General features: G+C 46.4%; 1 protein-coding gene and 1 long non-coding RNA gene across 15 annotated transcripts; one reads left to right on the top strand and one right to left on the bottom strand.

Moving 5' to 3' along the window:
• The first annotated feature begins 9243 nt into the window (after positions 1 to 9243).
• Positions 9244 to 12454, top strand: LOC136457612 (uncharacterized). Its single transcript, XM_066457641.1, has 2 exons — positions 9244 to 10786; positions 12032 to 12454. Exons 1-2 carry the CDS (start codon positions 9463 to 9465, stop codon positions 12067 to 12069), a joined length of 1362 nt encoding a protein of 453 aa, XP_066313738.1. The 5' UTR covers positions 9244 to 9462; the 3' UTR covers positions 12070 to 12454.
• A 1133-nt stretch (positions 12455 to 13587) lies between these two features.
• On the bottom strand, positions 13588 to 19254 carry LOC136461639 (uncharacterized). Of its 14 annotated transcripts, none has more exons than XR_010760407.1 (11): positions 19059 to 19254; positions 18623 to 18966; positions 17529 to 17677; positions 17280 to 17355; positions 16112 to 16290; positions 15790 to 15947; positions 15515 to 15683; positions 14907 to 15106; positions 14295 to 14481; positions 13883 to 13966; positions 13588 to 13783 (listed from the first exon to the last, which is right to left on the bottom strand). It is a non-coding gene; the product is annotated as an uncharacterized lncRNA (long non-coding RNA). The 14 variants fall into 14 exon arrangements; XR_010760406.1 differs by having other exon boundaries at positions 15410 to 15683; XR_010760413.1 differs by lacking the exon at positions 15515 to 15683 and having other exon boundaries at positions 18623 to 18834.
• Between the last annotated feature and the right edge of the window lie 499 nt (positions 19255 to 19753).

A 19753-nucleotide genomic window follows, 5' to 3' on the forward strand; every position in this document is an offset into this window, starting at 1 on the left:
TAGTTGCGACACTGGTGTGTCTCCATACTTTTTGGTCTACGGCTCAGAAGCCATACTTCCAGCAGACATTGCCTTCCGAGCACCTAGGGTGGAACATTGTAACAAAGAGCAAGCCATAGCTGTTCGGACATAGGACGTCGATAGGGCCGAAGAAGAATGCTTGATCACTTGCATCCGCACAGCCAAATACCTAGAAGGTTTGCGAAGATACTACAATCGCAACATAAAAGGTCATTTATTTGCTTTTGGCGACCTCATTCTCCGCAGAAAACAGAAAACAGAAGGGATGCACAAGCTCTCCTCGCCCTGGGAAGGGCCTTACATGGTCAAAAAGGTTACCCAACCAGGGTCTTACCGGCTATGCGACCTGGACGAAATCGATATCCCCAATTCGTGGCACATCGAGCACCTTATATGTTTCTATCCTTGAAATGCTCCAGATATGTACTCTCCACTCCATAATGAATGAAGTTTTTGTCGCCATAATTTGTCTCCATTATTTATCCACTACGGTTTAATCTCCATTTGTGGTCGCTAGCTCTAAGTTACTCATTAACAAACTCCGACAAATATACGTGATCTCCATAAAAGCTCTGCCACGTTTCTCCATACTAAAATATCTCTAAGATATTTTGCCAACCATTGAGCAGCACACGTTCCGCTCTGTGTTCTTTGGAGAAAACCCAGTCTCCGATCTCTCCCTACACGTGCTACGGGCTCCATGCACTGCGTTATGGGTGGTCGGCTACGATTCCTCGGTCACGTCTGTTCCTCCTACACATGCACGGGCTCCGCGCTCGATGTTATGGAATATGGGCTAGCCAAGGCCAAGAGCTTAGTAACGAACTGACTGCTTGGACGCTACTTATACCATGTATAATTGCATTACGGTTAACACTACATTGATTTTTCGCTGAAAGTGCTGGCAAACTGCATAAACAAGCATATGTCACTTTACAACATTTATACACATACATAAATGTTTGTCTACGCCATAGCGCATTTAACTATCCTCTCCAGATGTTCTATACATGATACTTTTTGAGAAGGTCATTGCGTTTGGCCCTCTTTGTCCACCTTGCTGAACAGATCAACGTCATCGGCCAGCTTCTTTGCCGCGTCCGCCACCTCATCCTCCAACTGCTGCTGCTTCGTCACACCCGTCCCTCTAGCAAATCCAGCCCCTATCACTCGAAGATCGATGGCAGGGTAATGAGACTGGACTACCACCAGGGCATGGGTCACGGTGGAGACAGTGGTGTCTCGGTTGAAGCTCTTGAAGTTCTCCCATGCCACCTTGCACCTATCGATGATGGTGTCCAGATGAGGCGGCCTCTCATCGGGCTGAGGAGCTGCCTCCATGTCGATGTAGTCAAGCAGCGACCTAACTCCGGCCACCATGGTGTCAAGCTTTCTCCTCGAGGTTTGCGCCTCTAGCTCCAGCACATCGAACTGCGCCCTGGTCCTTTGGCGATATTCTATAGGCACCAAAGGGATCCGTCAAACGAAGAAGTCACTTCAGCAACAACTCCAACCACCAACTACTCACCTTTCAGCTCCTCAGTCAGTTTCTCCACTCACCCAGATGCTTTCCTCTTCTCCTGGAGCTGACTGATGACCTGACGCAACTGGCTGAGCTCTGCATCTTGCTCTACAAAAGTGACGATCGTCAGCAACATTAAGACTGTTCGGCAATGTAAAGCAAATTCGCCGATCTGCCATACCTTTCTATGCTCGGAGATGTTTCTTAGCTGCTCAGATTTGTGCTCTAGCTGCTCAAAAACACTCATTAGCTGCTCAGAGATGGTGGCCAGCTGCTCAGATAGGATGCCCTTCTAGTACTCTAGGTCCTTGCATTGGACTCAGCAAGAACCTGCTCATGCTAGGCCCTCTTAACATTCTTCTCCATCAGCTTTACCACCTCCTTTAGCTTCACGTTCTCCTCGGCAAGGGGCTCCATCCTCTTGATCAGCTACTGTCGGTGTACGATAGTTCATGCTATGCCCTACAAAAGCACCAAGACCATGAAGAACTCCAATCTCCAACATCAAAGACAGACATTGCCGACGCAATACTAACCTTGATTTGCTTCATGGCTGTGGAAAGGGTGGACTCTAGCCTCCTGACCTCCCTGGTGGTGTCCTCCTCTTTCACGACCACCACTTCATCCCCCACTTGCGGAGGATCTGGATGGCTAAGGTCGAGATTCCTCACGCTCAATCTCCTCCACCTCATCCTCTTCCTCCACATCTGGTGGCGCCACCTGGGGGCTCAGTGGTCGCACAATGTGTCCGACCACGCCCTCTGACGTCTCAGGGAGTGTCACCTGCTCTTCTGGCACCACCAGCCTCCCTACCCCAGACTCTAGCACGACGTTGGTAGCTCCAGCTCCCGCCTTCGAAGATTTAGTGGCTCCCGCCGTCGCTCCTAGCATCTCTGTCGCATCGGCCGCCGAATCCTCCATAGGCCACCGAGCACCCGAGGACTCCAGGACGGGGTCTATCGGCATTGCCTCCACACCGAGACCAGCCCCTAGCTGCTCGCTAGTCTAGATGGATGGATTCAGATCCTCCATATGCCTCGCTCTACATCAGATTAGCTCGTCAATCACCGCAACTGTAAGGATCCAATAGCAAAATGAATCCAAGGCAAGGATACTTACACGTCGGCCTCCCGGTGCACGATTCTAAACCGATGCTACCTCCCTGAGCACCCATGCATGGCTCTAGGGTCAACCCGCATGCCCTGGGCTGGAGGTCTCATGGCCCCCGTCATTGGCCTCTCCTCCGCCTATCGCTCGGGGACTCCCTTCGCCTGCTGCTCGGGGACTCCCTTTGCCTATTGCTCGGGGACTCCCTCCCCTCCTTTCGACTGCACCTCTGCGCGCGTGTTGTGTGGTGGCGCCTCACTGCTCAGAGGAGGAGCTATTAGAGCCTCGTCGTCGTCCGACCACTCGAACATCGCCGCACTCTGCGTCCGAGTGGTCTGATCGCCACCAAGTGAGATGCCTCCCGACTTGCGGGGAGCTACACCCACCGTCTTTCTCTTCTTGTGGGCCGGCTCATCTATCGCCACCCTTTTCCCCTGGACTTTCTCCGACACCAGGGGGACTCTCCGTCTGACCAGCGCCTGTGCCTCCAGACTCCGACGAGGCGCTGATGACACCTTCCTCTGGCTTAGTGGTTGGTCGAGCATCCACTGCTTTTAGTCAATTGCTCCTCAGCACGCCCGAGAAGTACGCTGCTCGTTCCTACGAATGGATCTTTCCACAAGTGAATCAGTTCACTACTCGGCAACGGTACATGATGAAAAGGATTAGGAACAAACAGTTGAAACTTTTACCTGAGGAGGTGGGTTCGTGCAGTTGAAGGCTCTCGTCTGCCCTGACACGCTGAATGGGGTGTTTGGAGCGAATAGTTCGACTACTCTGTGTATCACAGCCTCCTTCGACAGCCTCTCCGTCCTCTCCCAGGTGCCATCAGTGTCACCCTTGAAATCAAAACCCACGTGGGCCCTCTCCTTGCAGGGCTGGACGTAGCGCACTATGAAGCTCGCCGCCACTAGTGCGCTGTTCATCTTTACGCCCTTTATCAGGCCGAGGAGCTCCCTCACCTGATCCATATTAGCACTGCTTGGCTTCTCCAACCAGCTCCTCTAGTTCTCCGGAATGTGGTCGACATCACAGCGGATGGCAGGATGACTCTGCTTCATGTAGAACCACCTGGCATTCCACCTCTTCAGTGAGGTGTCCAGTAGCATAGTGATGTACTCCCCAGCCATCCTGTCATGGAGTTGCAGATACACGCCGCCGACCACTCTGGAACCACCGCCGCCCTTCTTCTTCAGCCAGAACAGGTGTCGAAAGAGGTTAAAATGGGGAAGAATTCTGAGATACGCCTCGCAGAAATGGATAAAAATGAAGATGTGCAAGATGGTGTTGGGATGTAGATTGCATAGATTCACTCCCTAGAACTCCAACAGGTCTCGCAAGAAAGGATGAACAGAAAATCCTAATCCAAGCTAGAAATAATCTTCAAATATTACGACTTCGTCGGTATGCGGCATCGGGTAGGGCTCACCATTGGCCGGACACCATTCGACGGTGACACGGTCAGGGAGAATGCCCGCCTCCACCATCCCGTTGAGCTCCGCCTCCCCCATGAGTGATGGCACCCATTCCTTGTCACGGCTTGATTCGGCGACCGCTTTCTTTGGGTTACCAACTCCCCTCTTCAGCGCCATCTCTCAAATCTGGTTTGGGATTGGCGGCGGAAACGCGAGGACTGAGGAGGAAGACAAGTGGTGAAGTGGCAAAGGTGGGAGCACGGGGTACGGCGGCGCAGTTATAAAGCACCCTCCCCATTTTTCGCATTCAAGGGTTTTTGAGAAACCGCTCCATGATTTGCGCCTCTCTGAATTCTCCAAAGCGGCGTGGTGGGTCGTTACCTAGGCTTCTACGCAACTGCAGCCCATATCGCCCACTTTTCACCGCAACTTGTTACTGCACACCGAATATTCGCCGGCTTTTCCTCAATACCATTAAGGCTCAGTAACCACTACTGTACAACCACTACTCCGGTTTTTTCTCCACGATTTGATTTTCCAAGGTTTTCACTTGTGGCTTGGGGACTACGTCATCATTATGACTTGGTTTCTCACCATGCATGAGATTTTCTTCTGGTTACTGTTGTTTCTGACCCTGGCACCACGTGACCACGTCATCTACTGTCAGGCTCGGGGACTAAGTGGGCACACTTCACCTTGTGGTGAATGTGCTTTTCTCATGTTGGGGCTCTGCCCGAGGACTGGCTGCCTACTCAGCTCGTCTTCTGCTTTTCTTCTACTTTGGACCCTATCACCACATGACTGTGTCACCTACTGTCAGGCTCGAGGACTAAGTGGGCACACTTCACCTTGCGGTGAGTGTGTTTGCTTTAATCTGGAAGACTCCGCTCCTCCTGAAGTTGAAGAAGACTATCTCCCTTTCTCGTGGTTGGACTCTAAGTGGGCACACTTTGTCCACTGTGAGGAAATTTTCGATTTTGAACTTGAGCTCCTTACATCCTTATGGCAAGCCTTACTTGGGATACACTACTCAGCGACGGTTCACAACTGCTCGGTGACTCAGTATGGTGGTCGGACTATGAGTCTGACTGCTCGACTTTGTTCGCACCTGCTCGGACAAGCTCAAGATGGTGTTGCACAACGGATACAAGGCGCTCGGGGACTAGCTGTGGAGGGTATGACCCTAGATACCCATGGTAGACTATATGGGTTGTGCCCCCAGGGGTGGCCTAGCCCACAAGATGAAGCCTTGCAGAGCACGGCACTGCTCGGCGCGCCCCGCAAGACACCGGGAAGATATCCTAAAGATACTACGAGATCTGTTAGGATACGTATGATCCCATGATTCCTGTAATATGTTATTACTTTCCGATTATCTCCTAGACCCAACCGACTTATAACCCTGCCCCCCAGACTATATAAGGTGGGCAGGGACACCCCTCCAAAAACACGCAACATCATACAAAATCAATACAATCCAACAGACCACAAGAGTAGGGTATTACATCGCGCTGATGGCCCAAACCTGTCTAACTCTTATGTCTCTATTGCCTTCTTGTTCTTGATTACACGCACCTCTGCCGATCAATCTACCTTCATGGGATACCCCTCGGAGGACTGCCGATGATATTCTATCGACGGTACTATTTTACTAGACTAGAGTTATGCACAAAACACCCCGACAAGGATCGCCTTCGCAACGGGGCGGTCCCTGGCAGGCCCACACGCGGCGGCGCAGCACTCCGATGGCAATAGTGGCTGCGCTGGCCACGCTAGACCTATCGCGACCACCATAGCAGGCTGATCACCATCTACGACTTCATTCATAGGGATAGGTGGTGGTTAGGGGCTCTGGGATGCACTAACATGAGCTGCAACGGCAAGCAGTACTCCATGGCGATGGCACGATCGTTCCTATGAGCCTACGTACTCCCGGAAGAGTAGAGATGGTGGAGAGGCATCAACAGCTCATCGGAATTCATGCCGCGGTGGTAGTTGAGGCAGAGGGGTGTTGAGGTGGTCTGGCCATGTGCACGCAGCGAGGTCAACAGCGCTCCAGGTGTGGCACCGTCACGTCACTGCACCAATGGTGAGCACCCTGGCCCAAATGGCGCGAGCATCAGTTGTAGGGAGTCGAGATGAGCTCAGAGCCATGAGAAATTGAACTATTACCGATGTAATCCTACCTTTCTTCCCCGTTCCCGGTCACGGCGGTGACATGGCCCGCGATGAGCAGAACCTCGAATTTACGCGATGGAGGGCATCTAAGGCAACTGGTGTGGTCGGAATGGCTAGTTGGTTATGAGTCCTTGCTACAATGGCGCTGAATTGAGCTAGGATGCCATAGTCCGCGCATTATAATTCAGGAAGCGGCGCGTCTGCCAGTGCCCAGACAGAGCCATTAAGGTGTGTCCGCGTGTGGCCACGCGCACACAGCAGCGCGACGTCGTGATGCAGCAGGCTATGCGATGGCATCGAGCTTGGCTTGGTAGGTGGTTCGAGCGGTGAGACGGGCACCATGTCGGTCCAGCGGCTGAGCGGCCACAACTTGGCTCGTGCGCGGCTTTGCCAGCAGCACGCACGTGATGGCCACGCCACGGTAGCCTGGCAGCGCAGTCAGCCCGCGGTGGCGGCCGAGGCCACCCCATCTCGACGCGTGGCCGACAGCCCGCAAGGCCAACCACGGCATGACCATGGCCAAGAAAGGGCCAGAACGACAGTGCGTGCGATGACCGTGGACACGGGCTGCGCCACAACGAGCGGTGATGTGCACGGTTTTTAAAGCGATACAAAAGCTACTGATCAACTCAACTCGGGTTCAACCAGTTCCACTAACCTAAAGTCAGTACTAACACCTAGCTGGCGAAACAAACCTCACATCCAGAGAGCGACTAGAGAGCGAGATAGGGAGGTGCCAACATGAGTTCATCACGCGGGATGGCGGTTCGCGAACCGGGCACTGAACCATAGTTCGCAGCGCGTTCCAACGTAGTTCGGAGAATTTTTGCGCTAGCAACGCACCACCCAACACCACAACTACTTATACCAAGCCCGTGCACTGACCTTGGTGCGACCAACGATGTCAAAATATGAAGCCATCGCTTAAGCATTTTTGTTAAAATTTAAATGACAACATAGCATTGTCCATTATCATTTCGGACAACGAATTCGATGTTCGATTAGAACTAACCTTCCTCAACACTTTTGGTTGAATTTTTAAACGATCTAAGCCTCGTCAATTTCAACTAGACAACATGTCATGACCTAGCTCATACTTCATGCTAACTCATAGAAACAAAACATCTAAGAATTATTTAACCCGTTTGTTCAATATAATTCGCCAAAGAATGATACTTTTAACATAAACTCAAGTATTAGTTAACAACGAAAATGATCCTCCTTAATTCCAAGTTTGATTTCTGAACTCCCAAAATACTAACTAATAGTATTTATTCTCCCAAAATGAATGTTACATTTCCACCTACTTCACTTGCACTCTAAACTTTATTTAAACGCTACATACAAGTGATATTTGATTTTTGTTTATAAAAATAGTTTTTCATGCCCAACAATTAAAGCTATGTATCATATTTTTCTTATTAGGATTTTCACTAACAGTTTTATGCACTAAATGAATTACTTAGGTTTTTATTTGATTCCTCTCAACTAGAAGGTAAATTACATAAGAGTTGTTCATCATTTCGTGAGAGTTTAAATCTTAAAAACCGAGGAACTTGTTCGGTAATTTTTCTTAGGTCCAAATCTCGGTGCTTAGCGAGCTCGTAACATCAGAGGTGTTACAGCAGCAATAGAGGAGAATCCCGATGCCTTGAGAAAGGGAAAGTGGCCTCGTTGCACTCAGTAGTCTGCTAGGTTTGCTGGTTGTATGGTTCAGTCATGAACAATATTGTTTAGTATTGCTCTTTCCACTGTGTTTTCATGCACGGGAGTTTTCATTTTGTTGACATGTACTGGACTTTTCATTATGTTGTCATGTATTGCATCTTTCTACTGTGTTCTTGTTTCCTATACTTTTGGTCATAATATTCATTTCAGTATTGCAGAGGTAATAAAACGAGTTCACGTACTGGAATTAAAAGCTAAACAACAAGAGTAATATATAATTGAAAACACACAACACAAAAAATGGCATATGAGGACCTCTGCCAAACAAGGGTAAACAGGTCCTTGACCAAACCTGACATACCTTAGGTAATTAAATCAAACAACAATGACATGGATGCACCATGTCAATAACATAGGTTATTCCTAGTAGTGCTCCCACATAACAAATTGCGTTGCACCTTCTCCACAGTATCCTCCTATTGTAGGCGGTGGTGGTGGTGACGATGGTGGCGGAGGCCCCTTCTTCTTGTGATAAGGGCAGTTGCAATATGGATCAGTGTAGAGTGTCTTCTGTGAACCGGCACCATTGCTGTTGTCATCGTCTTCGTCGTCCTTCTTACCGCTGCTAACTTCCCTTTCTAGATCGAAGATACGGTCCTGCAGATAGTAGATGCAATGCTGATGCGGATAGATAGGTCGAGGATCGACCCAACTAGTGAACACGCAGTTTTCTTCGGCCTCGAAAGACTGTAACAAAAATCTGTTGTAAGTTATAGAAAAGAAGAGAAACATATTTAATAAATAAATAGTAATAATAGTTACCCATGCTCCCGGGCATTTGAAGAAACACGGGGTGGCGCGGCAATGCCGCGCCATGCATGGCGGCGCGGCGAAGCCTGGCGTGGCAGAGTGCATTTGCCGCGCCATGGGGCTTGGCGCGACCAAAAGGGTTAGTTTTTTTTAAAAAAAATCCCATGTTAGATTTATAAATAGTTTAAAAAAAGTGTTAAAATAAAAAAAATTCGTACGGTAGTATAATTAATAATAAGGATTTACTAAGTAGAGAGATTTCACGTTACGTTATTCCGCAGGTGAGAGACGTGGAAATCGATTTCTATTTGTATTCTCCCCTCCGTATTGGGCTAGGTATTCCTTTGTATTTCCGAACCGGATTAGGCCGAGTTATGCATGCATGGGCCGGAAGTCGTACCCACACACGATTTTGGGCCATTAACAGAGCGGCATGACCATATTCTCAAAGGAACTAGGTCCATATCGGCCCAGCCCTAAACATATATTTTAGCTATATAAATAGATCTTCCGAACCCTAACTAAACTCCCCCTCCCCACCGCCGCTCCCTCTTCGATCCCCCATCTTCTCCCACCATGTCCTCCTCTCAGCCTGACCGCCGCCTCCTCTCTCAGCCTGATTGCCTCCTCCTCGCCGTCAAGGCCTATCTCGGCCAGCATAGGAGCTTCACCACCGCCAACCCTAACTAAACTCCCCCTCCCCACCGCCGCTCCCTCCTCGATCCCCCATCTTCTCCCACCATGTCCTCCTCTCAGCCTGACCGCCTCCTCCTCTCTCAGCCTGATTGCCTCCTCCTCGCCGTCAAGGCCTATCTCGGCCAGCATAGGAGCTTCACCACCGCCAGCACTACCACCAGCAACCACGACAAAATCGAGGTATCCTTGTGCCCTGCGAGGCCGCCGCTCCCCTCCAAGCTCTACGTGCACTGCCCAGACCTAACCCTCACCGTTCCCCCCCGCGTCATCCGCATGGTGGAGGATCTCTTCCTCCTCCGTGTCGCCGTTGGTTCTCCGCACGATGGAGCCTCCTCGGTGGACGACTCCGACTATTTTGTCTACCGGGCCGGCAACGAAAGGCAACCGTCGCTTCAGCGGCTCCTGCGTCCGCATCCCTTCTTCCACGACGACGACGTTGGTCTACTTAGCCGCGGCGCCAACTACACCGTCGCCGTGTTGGAGCCCGCCACGGGCTCACCGCTCTACGACCTCCACATCTTCCACAGTGAGAACCCAATGGAATGGATCTATCGGAAGGTGTCAGTGACGGAGCCACAGCGCAGGTTCCCGCTGATGATCCCCAAGAACTGCGGTCGCCTCCTGTACCACGAGACGAGCACCGTGATTTCTATAGGAGGTGAAGCCGGCACCATGGGATGGGTCGATCTCTGGCACGGCATCCTTCTCTGCGATGTGCTCCGCGACGAGCCCACGCTCCGTGGTGTGCCTCTGCCTGTGCCGCTGGACCTGGTGAGCTGCGACAATGGCCTGGGCACTGAACTAGGCTCTCCAATCCCCTTTCGGGGTATTGCCTTCGTCAAGGGAGGGGGAGGTGGAGGTGGTGACAACCCCGAGGACTGCCTCAAGCTTGTTCATTTGGAAACTAAGGCCACTTTGGTCCCGGGTAACGTTGAAACAGCAGGGTCTCTCTCATACCAAATGCACGACTGGACGATCCTCACATATACCAACACTGCCATGACAAGCTCCTGGAAGGATTGGCGCAGGGATTGCAGGATCCAAGCTTCTGACATCACAATCGACACCCAGATCAAGTCAGAGTTGCTGCAATCTGGACTGCTTGGTTCCGCATCAGGCCAAGCCTTGCACAACCTATTGGTGTCCCACCCTGCTCCAGACATCTCTGCTGCTGCTGATCATCAAGGTATTGTTTACCTGATGGCCAGGAAAAAATACCAGCACCCCGAGCCCGAGGGATGGATGCTCGCTGTTGACACCAGGAACAAGACACTGCTAGGCACAGCTGAGTTTGGCGTTGAATGGCAGCCATGTGCATCTCACATGTATTGCCCTACTGGCATTGCCAAGTATATTAAACCGAGCACAGGTATGCCATTATTTTAGAGCATCTGTCCCTAAAGGAAATGCAATGTTCTATGGTTTTAATTGATCCCTTTCTAACTGCTAAGTATAATGGAGTAGTTAATCAGAACAATTAAATTGATATGTGATTTACATTCAGCTACTTTGTAATCAACTGTGTTTTCAGTTTATATTGACTGAAATCTGCTTGGCTTTTAATTGATAGATTTGCTAGTTCTCAGGTGACTGAGATCTTGCATCACTTTTATTTGAACTGGCAAATGGGGATGGGTTGGGGATTTGGGCATTACCTTGTTTTGCAGCCTTACCGGCAGCTCTGGGGAGGCTTGCTGGCTGGCAGTGGTGAGAAGTGGCAGGTGGGTGGCGACTGCGGTTGGGGTATCGTTTGCCAAGTGGTTCGCATCAGTGGCAGTGAAGGGCAGCAGTGTGCTGCAGGAGCTGGGCAGGGGGAGATGGCGGATGAGACAAAGAAAGAGTGTCTGAGAGAGGTTGGGGTGTGGGGCATTGTTGTTATTTAAGCAAAGGTGCATTTGAACAGTTGGATCTGGATCTGATGGCCTCAAAATGTGAAAGAACTGCAAAATTGTCAATAAACTAAGGAGGTGGATCCTTATTATCCACACCTGGTGGCAAATTAACTGCTTCATTTATATTTTTCTAACAAAAATGGCTACCGTTAGCGATCAAATAGTAGTGTTTTCTTCTTCTTTAGTGATCTTATGACTGCTTTTGTGGAGGAAGATTTGCAAGCCTGGGATCATTGGGTTTTCTAGTTCATGGGGTGTTGCACTGAGGAATGTGAAAAAACAAGATAAGCATAAATATTGTGGCTTCTGTCATCTAGTTGAATGTTATGAATAGATGACATTCAATCATGGTTTTATCAATCAGCTGCATTTGGAGGATTCTTCTGTCATATGCACTGCTGTTATTATTTATCCATTCTAATTGCTTTGGTTTTACCTGGTTAACTCTTCTATTGCGGATGGTTATGCAAACTGCTTGAAATACATAGCTCTAATTTAAGGCACTACTTTGTTTTCCATACTTGCTGATAATATGACTAGGTGCATGATTAATTCAGGATGATTTAGCCTTAGGATCCTCAGGTGGATCAATGTAGGAAGTTTTCTTTTTCTTTGTACCCAGTTGAGTTTTAATAGCTAATAATGCGAAAAGTCTAGATAAGCATAAACGATGCAGTCTTGTGCACAAGTGCTTATGCTGTTTTCACTGGATGTTTTTACAGGCGATAAGCGAAGGATGCTAGGAATGCTTAAAGCCTGAAAATAAAGATGTAACATTATGTCCTGTTCGGCTGCTCATATTGCAGCCGGCATCTTTCAGCCATCCAACAGTTGCATATAGTCTCAGCAAAACACATGCAGTAGCAGCTGGAGCAGCGGCAGCCGAGGCTGTAACAAGCAGCCGAACAGGAGTATATGTGTCCCTCTTGCTTGAGTTATTCAATAATCCTGGTCGTCATCATGGTGTGTTGTGATGTATGGCGAGTATATGTGTCCCTCTTGCTTGAGTTATTCAATAATCCTGGTCGTCATCATGGTGTGTCGTGATGTATGGCTTGTTATTTTAAGTTTGTCGTTCTAGGTGGATTATGTGTTCGCTTGTGTTAAGAATTGCTTGTCAACCTATTCTACTTGTCATTACAGTATCTATTGTGTTTCCAGTATACTGTTCCAAAATATAGCTACCTTAAATCATAAAGCGTGACAACGTAAATATATAATGTTAACGGATTCATCATGAAACCAACCATTATAACATATAACACTTCCTATTTGAAACAAATTATTTTTAGAGGTATTTAGAGATATTGACTTGGGACAAACCTAAATATAGCTATATTCTGGAACGGTGGTAGTATGTATCTGATACTTTGCGGTGCTGTTGATGATGTGAGAGTTTTTGCGGAGGCTGTTGTTTTTCCATCTCCCCTTAAAAAGAACAATTTGCTATTATGGTAGCAAGAAATTTCACTATTTGGGTTTAAATTCGTAAGTCTTTCATAATTTGACACCCTGTTCCACATGTCAATGACTCTAGTGACCCCGGGCCGTCTTCTGCGTTGCGTAATGTGCACAAAACGGTCGCAGGTATTCCCAATGCAACAGGATCTCTAATAGGCCGATCCTTGAGACAGGTGCAAACGGGCACAAAACACTCGCAGGTATTCCTAATGCAACAGGATCTCTAATAGGCCAATCCTTGAGACAGGTGCAAACGGACTTTCAGTACAACCTGTATGCAGATTCAGATCTCTCGCAGGTAACCTTGGACTTTCAATATACAACCTGTATGGAGATTCAGATCTCTCGCAGGTATAAACTTGGGAGGTGAATACGGCTCAAAGAAAGCTAAGCCGAATTCTCACTTTCATTTCTAGACTTTTATCCAAAATCCCGAAAGCTCTGATCCATTCTTTGTTAAAATACCTGTATTGTCTCTAATTTATTTTTCCCTTCGCTAAATCTCCGAACTCACCAATCGATCACCAAAACTCATCATAACTCAAAGGCTAGAGACATAAACCTTTCGATCTCTTTTTTTTTTTTTTGTGATTGACTAGTGTGTGGCCTTGTGTTGCGATGGGCGGCAAAGGATTTTTAGCGCAATGCGCAAAGTACGGGCAACATGATGTTTTGTGGCTAATTGAGACATCAACCTTCAAGCATCAACTTGTTTTGAGATCGTGAATCACCTACAAATGTAAGACCAAATGGCCATAATCCAACATAGAATGAAATAGATTAATTTAAAAAAACATTTCGGCACAAGTTTCCATGATGATGAATTAATGGCACTTTGGATGGCATCAAACCATCAGCAGCAGTTTAAGCACTCCCTCACTTTTGCTCCCTATTACACAACACTGAACTATGTCAAACTTTTCAGAAACCATACAACAAGCATGTCCTTCGAGGACATCTTGCTACCTTCACCTCCAACCTCTCCTGTTTGCTGAGCATAGAATTTGTCAAATCTGTACCAGGCAAACAACCCAGTCTATCATTTGTTCTTGGATTCATATATCACCATGTGATATTCAAAAGAAAAGAAATAAAATAAGAAGGATGCATACATTTTGGCACTTGCAACAATATTCGCTTAGCTGCACCACCATTTGAAACCTACAGCTTTTTTATGCAAATGTCCTCGATACAGTCTAGCCAGACAGGTAGATGAAAAATGTAAGAATCAGATCAGTAGCACGCCAAACAGATTTACAAAACTAACAACGGTTAATTAAAAAATTTCTAATTGGAGCGATTCCCATTCTGTCCTTGAACTATTTAGTGTAGAATAGGCACGGTTAGAAATAATTAAACCAACAGGTTGATTAACAATGGTTAACTCAAAATTATCTACTTGGATCCATTCCCATCCTGTCCATGGACAAACTATTCAGTGTAGCACTGGAATGGTTAGAAATAATTAAACCAGCAGGTAGCATGCTTTTGCTAAGCATGTGCAAAAATCATTTCGGTACTTACCAGCATTTATCACTCCCCTTCTTATCACGAGTTGCTATGTCCTTGATGCTGATCAAATAGCCTTGCTCCGTACATTCAGTTAGACCTCCAGATGATCTCTTTCGGGTCGGGCATTGTCCACATCCTTCATCAATCAGTTCTTTAGAACTTTTGCGGCGCACTTTCAGGAACCTGAACATCTACTACTCTTCAATGCAAACAGGAAAAGAACCAATACTTGTTTAAAACAGTTTTCTTATGCAGAAAATGCAGTCACTGAAAGTACATTGTAATTCTTGTTTCCCATTTAAAATATTTGGTAATTGAATGGATCACGGTTTAATACACTTCAATTTTTTGGGAACAGACAATGTGTACACATCAGAGCCAATCACATAGTATTGTTTCAGGAGGTTGCTCTGACAGAAAATGTGGTGAACCTCACTGATGATCTGATGTGTGCAAAGAACCTCAATGCAGCACAACTGATGATTTATTAGAACCATAGTTTATATTCAATGGCATCAACAGATTAGAAAAATAAGGACAATCTACAGTTTTGATCATGCATATATTGACTGAAATTCAGGGCATGACACCATACACAAAGGCAACCTGCCACAATTCACATACCTTTGGCTGGCACCGTAACTGTAAGTACAGATCAAAGGCCACTTCCAGGCAACAGGTACCCATAGAAGGAAGGCCCCAATACAGCTTCCACCCCGTAGCCGTTGTTTTGATCGCTGGTTACGTGCCTTGGGTGTTAGGCCTCGCCGCCAGTCCAAGGCAATGGGTGGACGGTGACTGCAGATATCTGTGGCAGTGACGATCTGCAAAGAACGTGGCCAACTTAGCTTGTTGTTTTATAGAGATCCAATCTAATTGGAGAAAAAGTCCATTCACGCCCTGAGAAGGTAAGGTATGGAAACAAGTGCAGTAGTATAATATCAATGCATTTGGCAATTGAGCAACAGCAGCCATCAATTTGCTTTGTTTTCAACCATCACCTCAGTGAGTCTGATTACATAAATAATTGAATAATTGGTGCACTGTTAAAGGAGAGTCAGAAACTAAATGCTAAATTAAAGTAACTGCTATAACTTTGCTAAAATAAAATTACAAAAAAATGCTACCATGCAGTCGAGAAAAGTTTAGGGCGCGTTTGGTTCGTATCTAGAGCACGCCGTAACTTGCCGCAGCACGCCACGCCCAACATTAGCCCATGTTTGCTTCTTGACCTGACTTACGGCGTGCCGCACTTTGCCTCCATGATGCTAATAGTTCATTTTGACGCCTCCACTCGCCAAATCTCCGGCGCCAGTTTTGCTCGCCTGATTTTTGGCGTGGCCCCAGTTGAGTTACGGCGAGGTGTGGTCACAGGCCAAACACGCTCTTAATTTGACATCTCTTCATTTCATTTGTACATCATCAAACCGCAATTAGCTCTTCCATGAGCAGAAAGACAATTAAAGCATCACATAATGAATGGGATAGAGGGAAGGATTGAACATACCAAAAGATCTGATAGCGCCGTGGACAACTTGCGCGCAGGCCAGGAGCAGCAGCATCTTCTCAACCAAAAGTCAGGGAGTCCAATGGATGGGAGGTAGGACAGCTTCTGGCAAATGGCCTTGCACTAAGGATAAACATCCTCATTCCAAAATCCACAGACTGTGTTAGGGTGAGCAGTCTGCGTTAGACATGGAAGTAATGTTCTGGCTTGGTCCAGCAGTGTGGATAAAACAAGCACTCTATGCCACAGATTCCTGAGTATATTCTTCTATTACACAATTCAACAAACACGGGGGGGGGGAGCTTTGCCATGGAGATCTTACCCAGCCAGAGCAACGCAAGTGCAATATGAGCGGATGGGCGATCGGAAGCCGGCGGAGAGGCCACTGCCTCGAAGAGGAAGCTGCCGGGTTAGGTGCACGCGTAACACTACCGGCGCGGCGGCAGAAGCTGCCGCAGAATCCGGTGAGCGGTAGACAGGCCGTGTGCCACGAGGAATGTTCTGCACCTCCACAGCAATCGATTAGTCAGCAACAGGCATCAGCTGGACCTACAAGTTTAGTGATTCAGGTTCTAACATTGTAACACCAGACGTTAGGCACCGCTCAATTTCTTAGCTGGGTGTATGGTTATCAACTGTCATAAACTCATTTCATTTGCCAAAACTTTGCCTAAGGCGTGATGAAGAAATTGTGGCCACATCTTAGAACATTGTTTGGCGAAAAAGCATGGTTGTGTTTCTATAGGTTCATGGGCGCAACTGTAACAAATCACTAATCAAAGCCGTGGAATCGGCATGTACCGGACCATTTTCTACATATTAATGAAATGACACGCAGCTCTCCTGTGTGTTCAAGAAAAAAAAAACATGGCAATGTCTGGTAGTGATCCAAGCATACCCTAAGTTCCATTGCATCATACAAGCAACAATATTTGATATGCAAATAGCCAAACAAAAGCTACACACATCCCTGCCTCCCTGGCATATATTGGACCTCACAAATATGAGAGAATTTACAGCATAGAATGTAGTAGTTTTAGGGAAATTTGGTTAACACCCGGGCCCCAGATTCAACAGAAAATTTTAGAGTTCAATTTATTAGAAAAATTGCCAACACACTGTCAAGCAAAACTACAAATCAATACACAAGTGAAAGCATATCACTATATCAACTACCACGGTACATGATGTTTTATGGACATGAATAGTTGCACTTCGACAGGGAAACACATTGGATGTCTATTTTCTTCATTCATACTGGGAAGTAGTATTTTCAGGGTTTAGGACAAAACGCAACCACCAAGGCAGCTAGACCAGGACGCTCTCGAGGATCCTTGTTGTAGTATTTGCAGCAGTAAAGAGTGGCTGCAAAGTACCAAATCAAAGGACACAAGAAACCTAAAAGAAAACTGCAACCACAGCATGTTCAATGTGCAATTCTGAACCAAAGTTGATATGAAGGCTGGAGTAGTAAAGCAAAGTTTGCCAACCGTGGGTTTTCTTCATCTCTGAGTAGTGTATACTTGCCAACACACCCCTGGCAATGGCAAAATTCATCCGAGTGTGCTATGCAAAGCAAAGTAAGAATATGATCAGCAACTGAAGTTTCTATTTAAATCTCGCAAACTAAGATAATGTATAGAGCAAGTATTATGCATCCTGTTTAGAAGTGTTAATGAGAAGCGCATTTTCATAAGCATGAAGTGAACTATATATATTTGATTAAAGTTAGCTTATACCATGCTGATGTTTACATATGACAGGTATACTAATAGATTCCTCCCCACCAGTGACTAATTCAACAAATTTGACCGCAAGAGTTTTTGGTTACAGGAAGCAGCTAGGTACATCCAACATGCAAGTTTCCCTGAATCTTCATGACGCTGCACTGGAAAAAAAATTACAAACATGAGTAAATTGATAGGAATAGATGCATGAAAAATGCATAAATTCCTTTGTCGTACATAGGCACATAGGCACAAATGCATGTCCTTTGCAATTGATAGGACCATAGGAATTAGTCCTACATACAGCACAGCAGCAGGTGCCATGTCTAAATTTCCGAACACCAGCACACAAAAGTTTAATAATATAGACATGTGATATCCTAGCACAAACATGTGATTTCCCTGTCTTAAAAAGACAGCGTGTCAGAACACATGCAAGCACACTGTCCACCAGTTAGAGGTAGTGAACAAATATACCTTGCCCACTCTATGTTAGAATCATGTTTGCATTGGATCTATCATATGCAGATGGGGGAGTTAAAACAGAGGAAAATCAATCGTTTCATATGCAATAGGATAGCTCGAGGAATTTAATCTATGACCCATCAATTGATCATGAACATCGACGGAAGAAAATGCGGTGGTTCTTATGGAAGCACATGTTTTATCAGTTGGTTCATAGGTTATTGAGTTGTAGCTACTACTACGAAGAGGCTAGGTGATCATACATGTTTTTCCAGCCACAGAATCTCCTACCAGCTCTCAGATATTTTTAAACGAAATTACCTACTCAAGGCAACATACTTGCAACTTCGCAAGTCTGAACTAAATGCATAGACACAGTTGCCCAGGAGAACTGACCTGAACAAACAAATTTAAATTGTTGCGGCAATACATAGCTAGACAGAATACTTTGATGGCCAGCAAAAGAGACAACAGTCTTGAATGAGTAAAAATTGCACACAAAAAAAATAATGTTAACATATACATACTTGCATGATTAATTTAATCTAGATCCATGTATCAGTCTCAGTAATTCTAATCTGGAGAGGAAAAAAGATGGATACAGGGCAAAGGAATGTGTGACTTTGGAATTGCCAAATCACCTAGTTTTCCACGGAATTTGTGAAGCTCGACTAGCGCATCCGCATCGCTCGTGCTCTGTCTCCGCAGGGGGTGTAGGTGGGGATCGAAGGGCATGGTGTCCCGTGGTCTCGTGGTTTGTCACTACTGCGGGGATAGGGGTGTGTCCCTGGTGCATGCGGTGAGCATGGCCGGCGTGCAGCCCCCGGTGGTGAGGCACATAGATCTGCCCACCCTGCAGGAAAAAACCAGGTTGCTCCAAAATTTCACCAAAAGTCAAACAAATCAAGTCCGATTGGTCTGAGATTTTAGCCACAACTTCAACATATCAAGGGTAATTCATTCCAACAGAGAGAACCTAAAAATACTGAAAAAAAAATCTTGTCAATTTCAGAAATCAGAATACCCTAGATAAAGAACAAATTTGAGAAAACATCAAATTGGTGGTGTTGCCCATACCTCAACGTCTGGGCTGCTGCTGTCGGAGGAGGTGGGCACGGGATCTAGCCATGGCGGCATGGAATTCGTTTGCCACGAAAGGGGCACCCACGCATGGAGGAAGCCGTCAACGTGGCTGACGTCGAAGAGGGCGCAGCTGCTTGGGAGAAATTTCAATATTCGACGTCCAGTTCGCAAGCCTTTTCACTCTTTTTCCTTTTCCTGTAACTACGTTCGTGCCCGTGCGTGGCTAGGATCGCTAAACTTTTATACTTAAAACATACAGACAGTACGATAATATAATAATGCTATAAAATTAAATATATTAAAGTGACATATAATCTAAAAAGTAAAATTCGTAAAATTAACACAACACGAAGAGTATGGTGTTGTAGGCTCACAAACTCTATTGTATAAACATTTCCGTGATATGGCTAAGATAATGTTTATATCGGCGGAAAGAAATCTCCGATATCCATTTCTTTCATGCGCCAATAAATTCACGAATAAAGTTCCACCACATCTCTATACTAACTTATACATAGATTCGAGTATATATGTAAATATTAGTGCCGAAATATTAGGTGTCTTGAAAAATCTTCCATGAAACCTTAAAACAAAGTATGTTATACTCATCGTGTAAACCTTTTTCAACAATTACATTGCAACTCCACTAATTACAATGCAAAACACATATGACGAGAAATATACATCGT

Source organism: Miscanthus floridulus, chromosome 6 (genome assembly GCF_019320115.1).
Source record: "Miscanthus floridulus cultivar M001 chromosome 6, ASM1932011v1, whole genome shotgun sequence".
Classification (NCBI taxonomy): Eukaryota; Viridiplantae; Streptophyta; class Magnoliopsida; order Poales; family Poaceae; genus Miscanthus; species Miscanthus floridulus.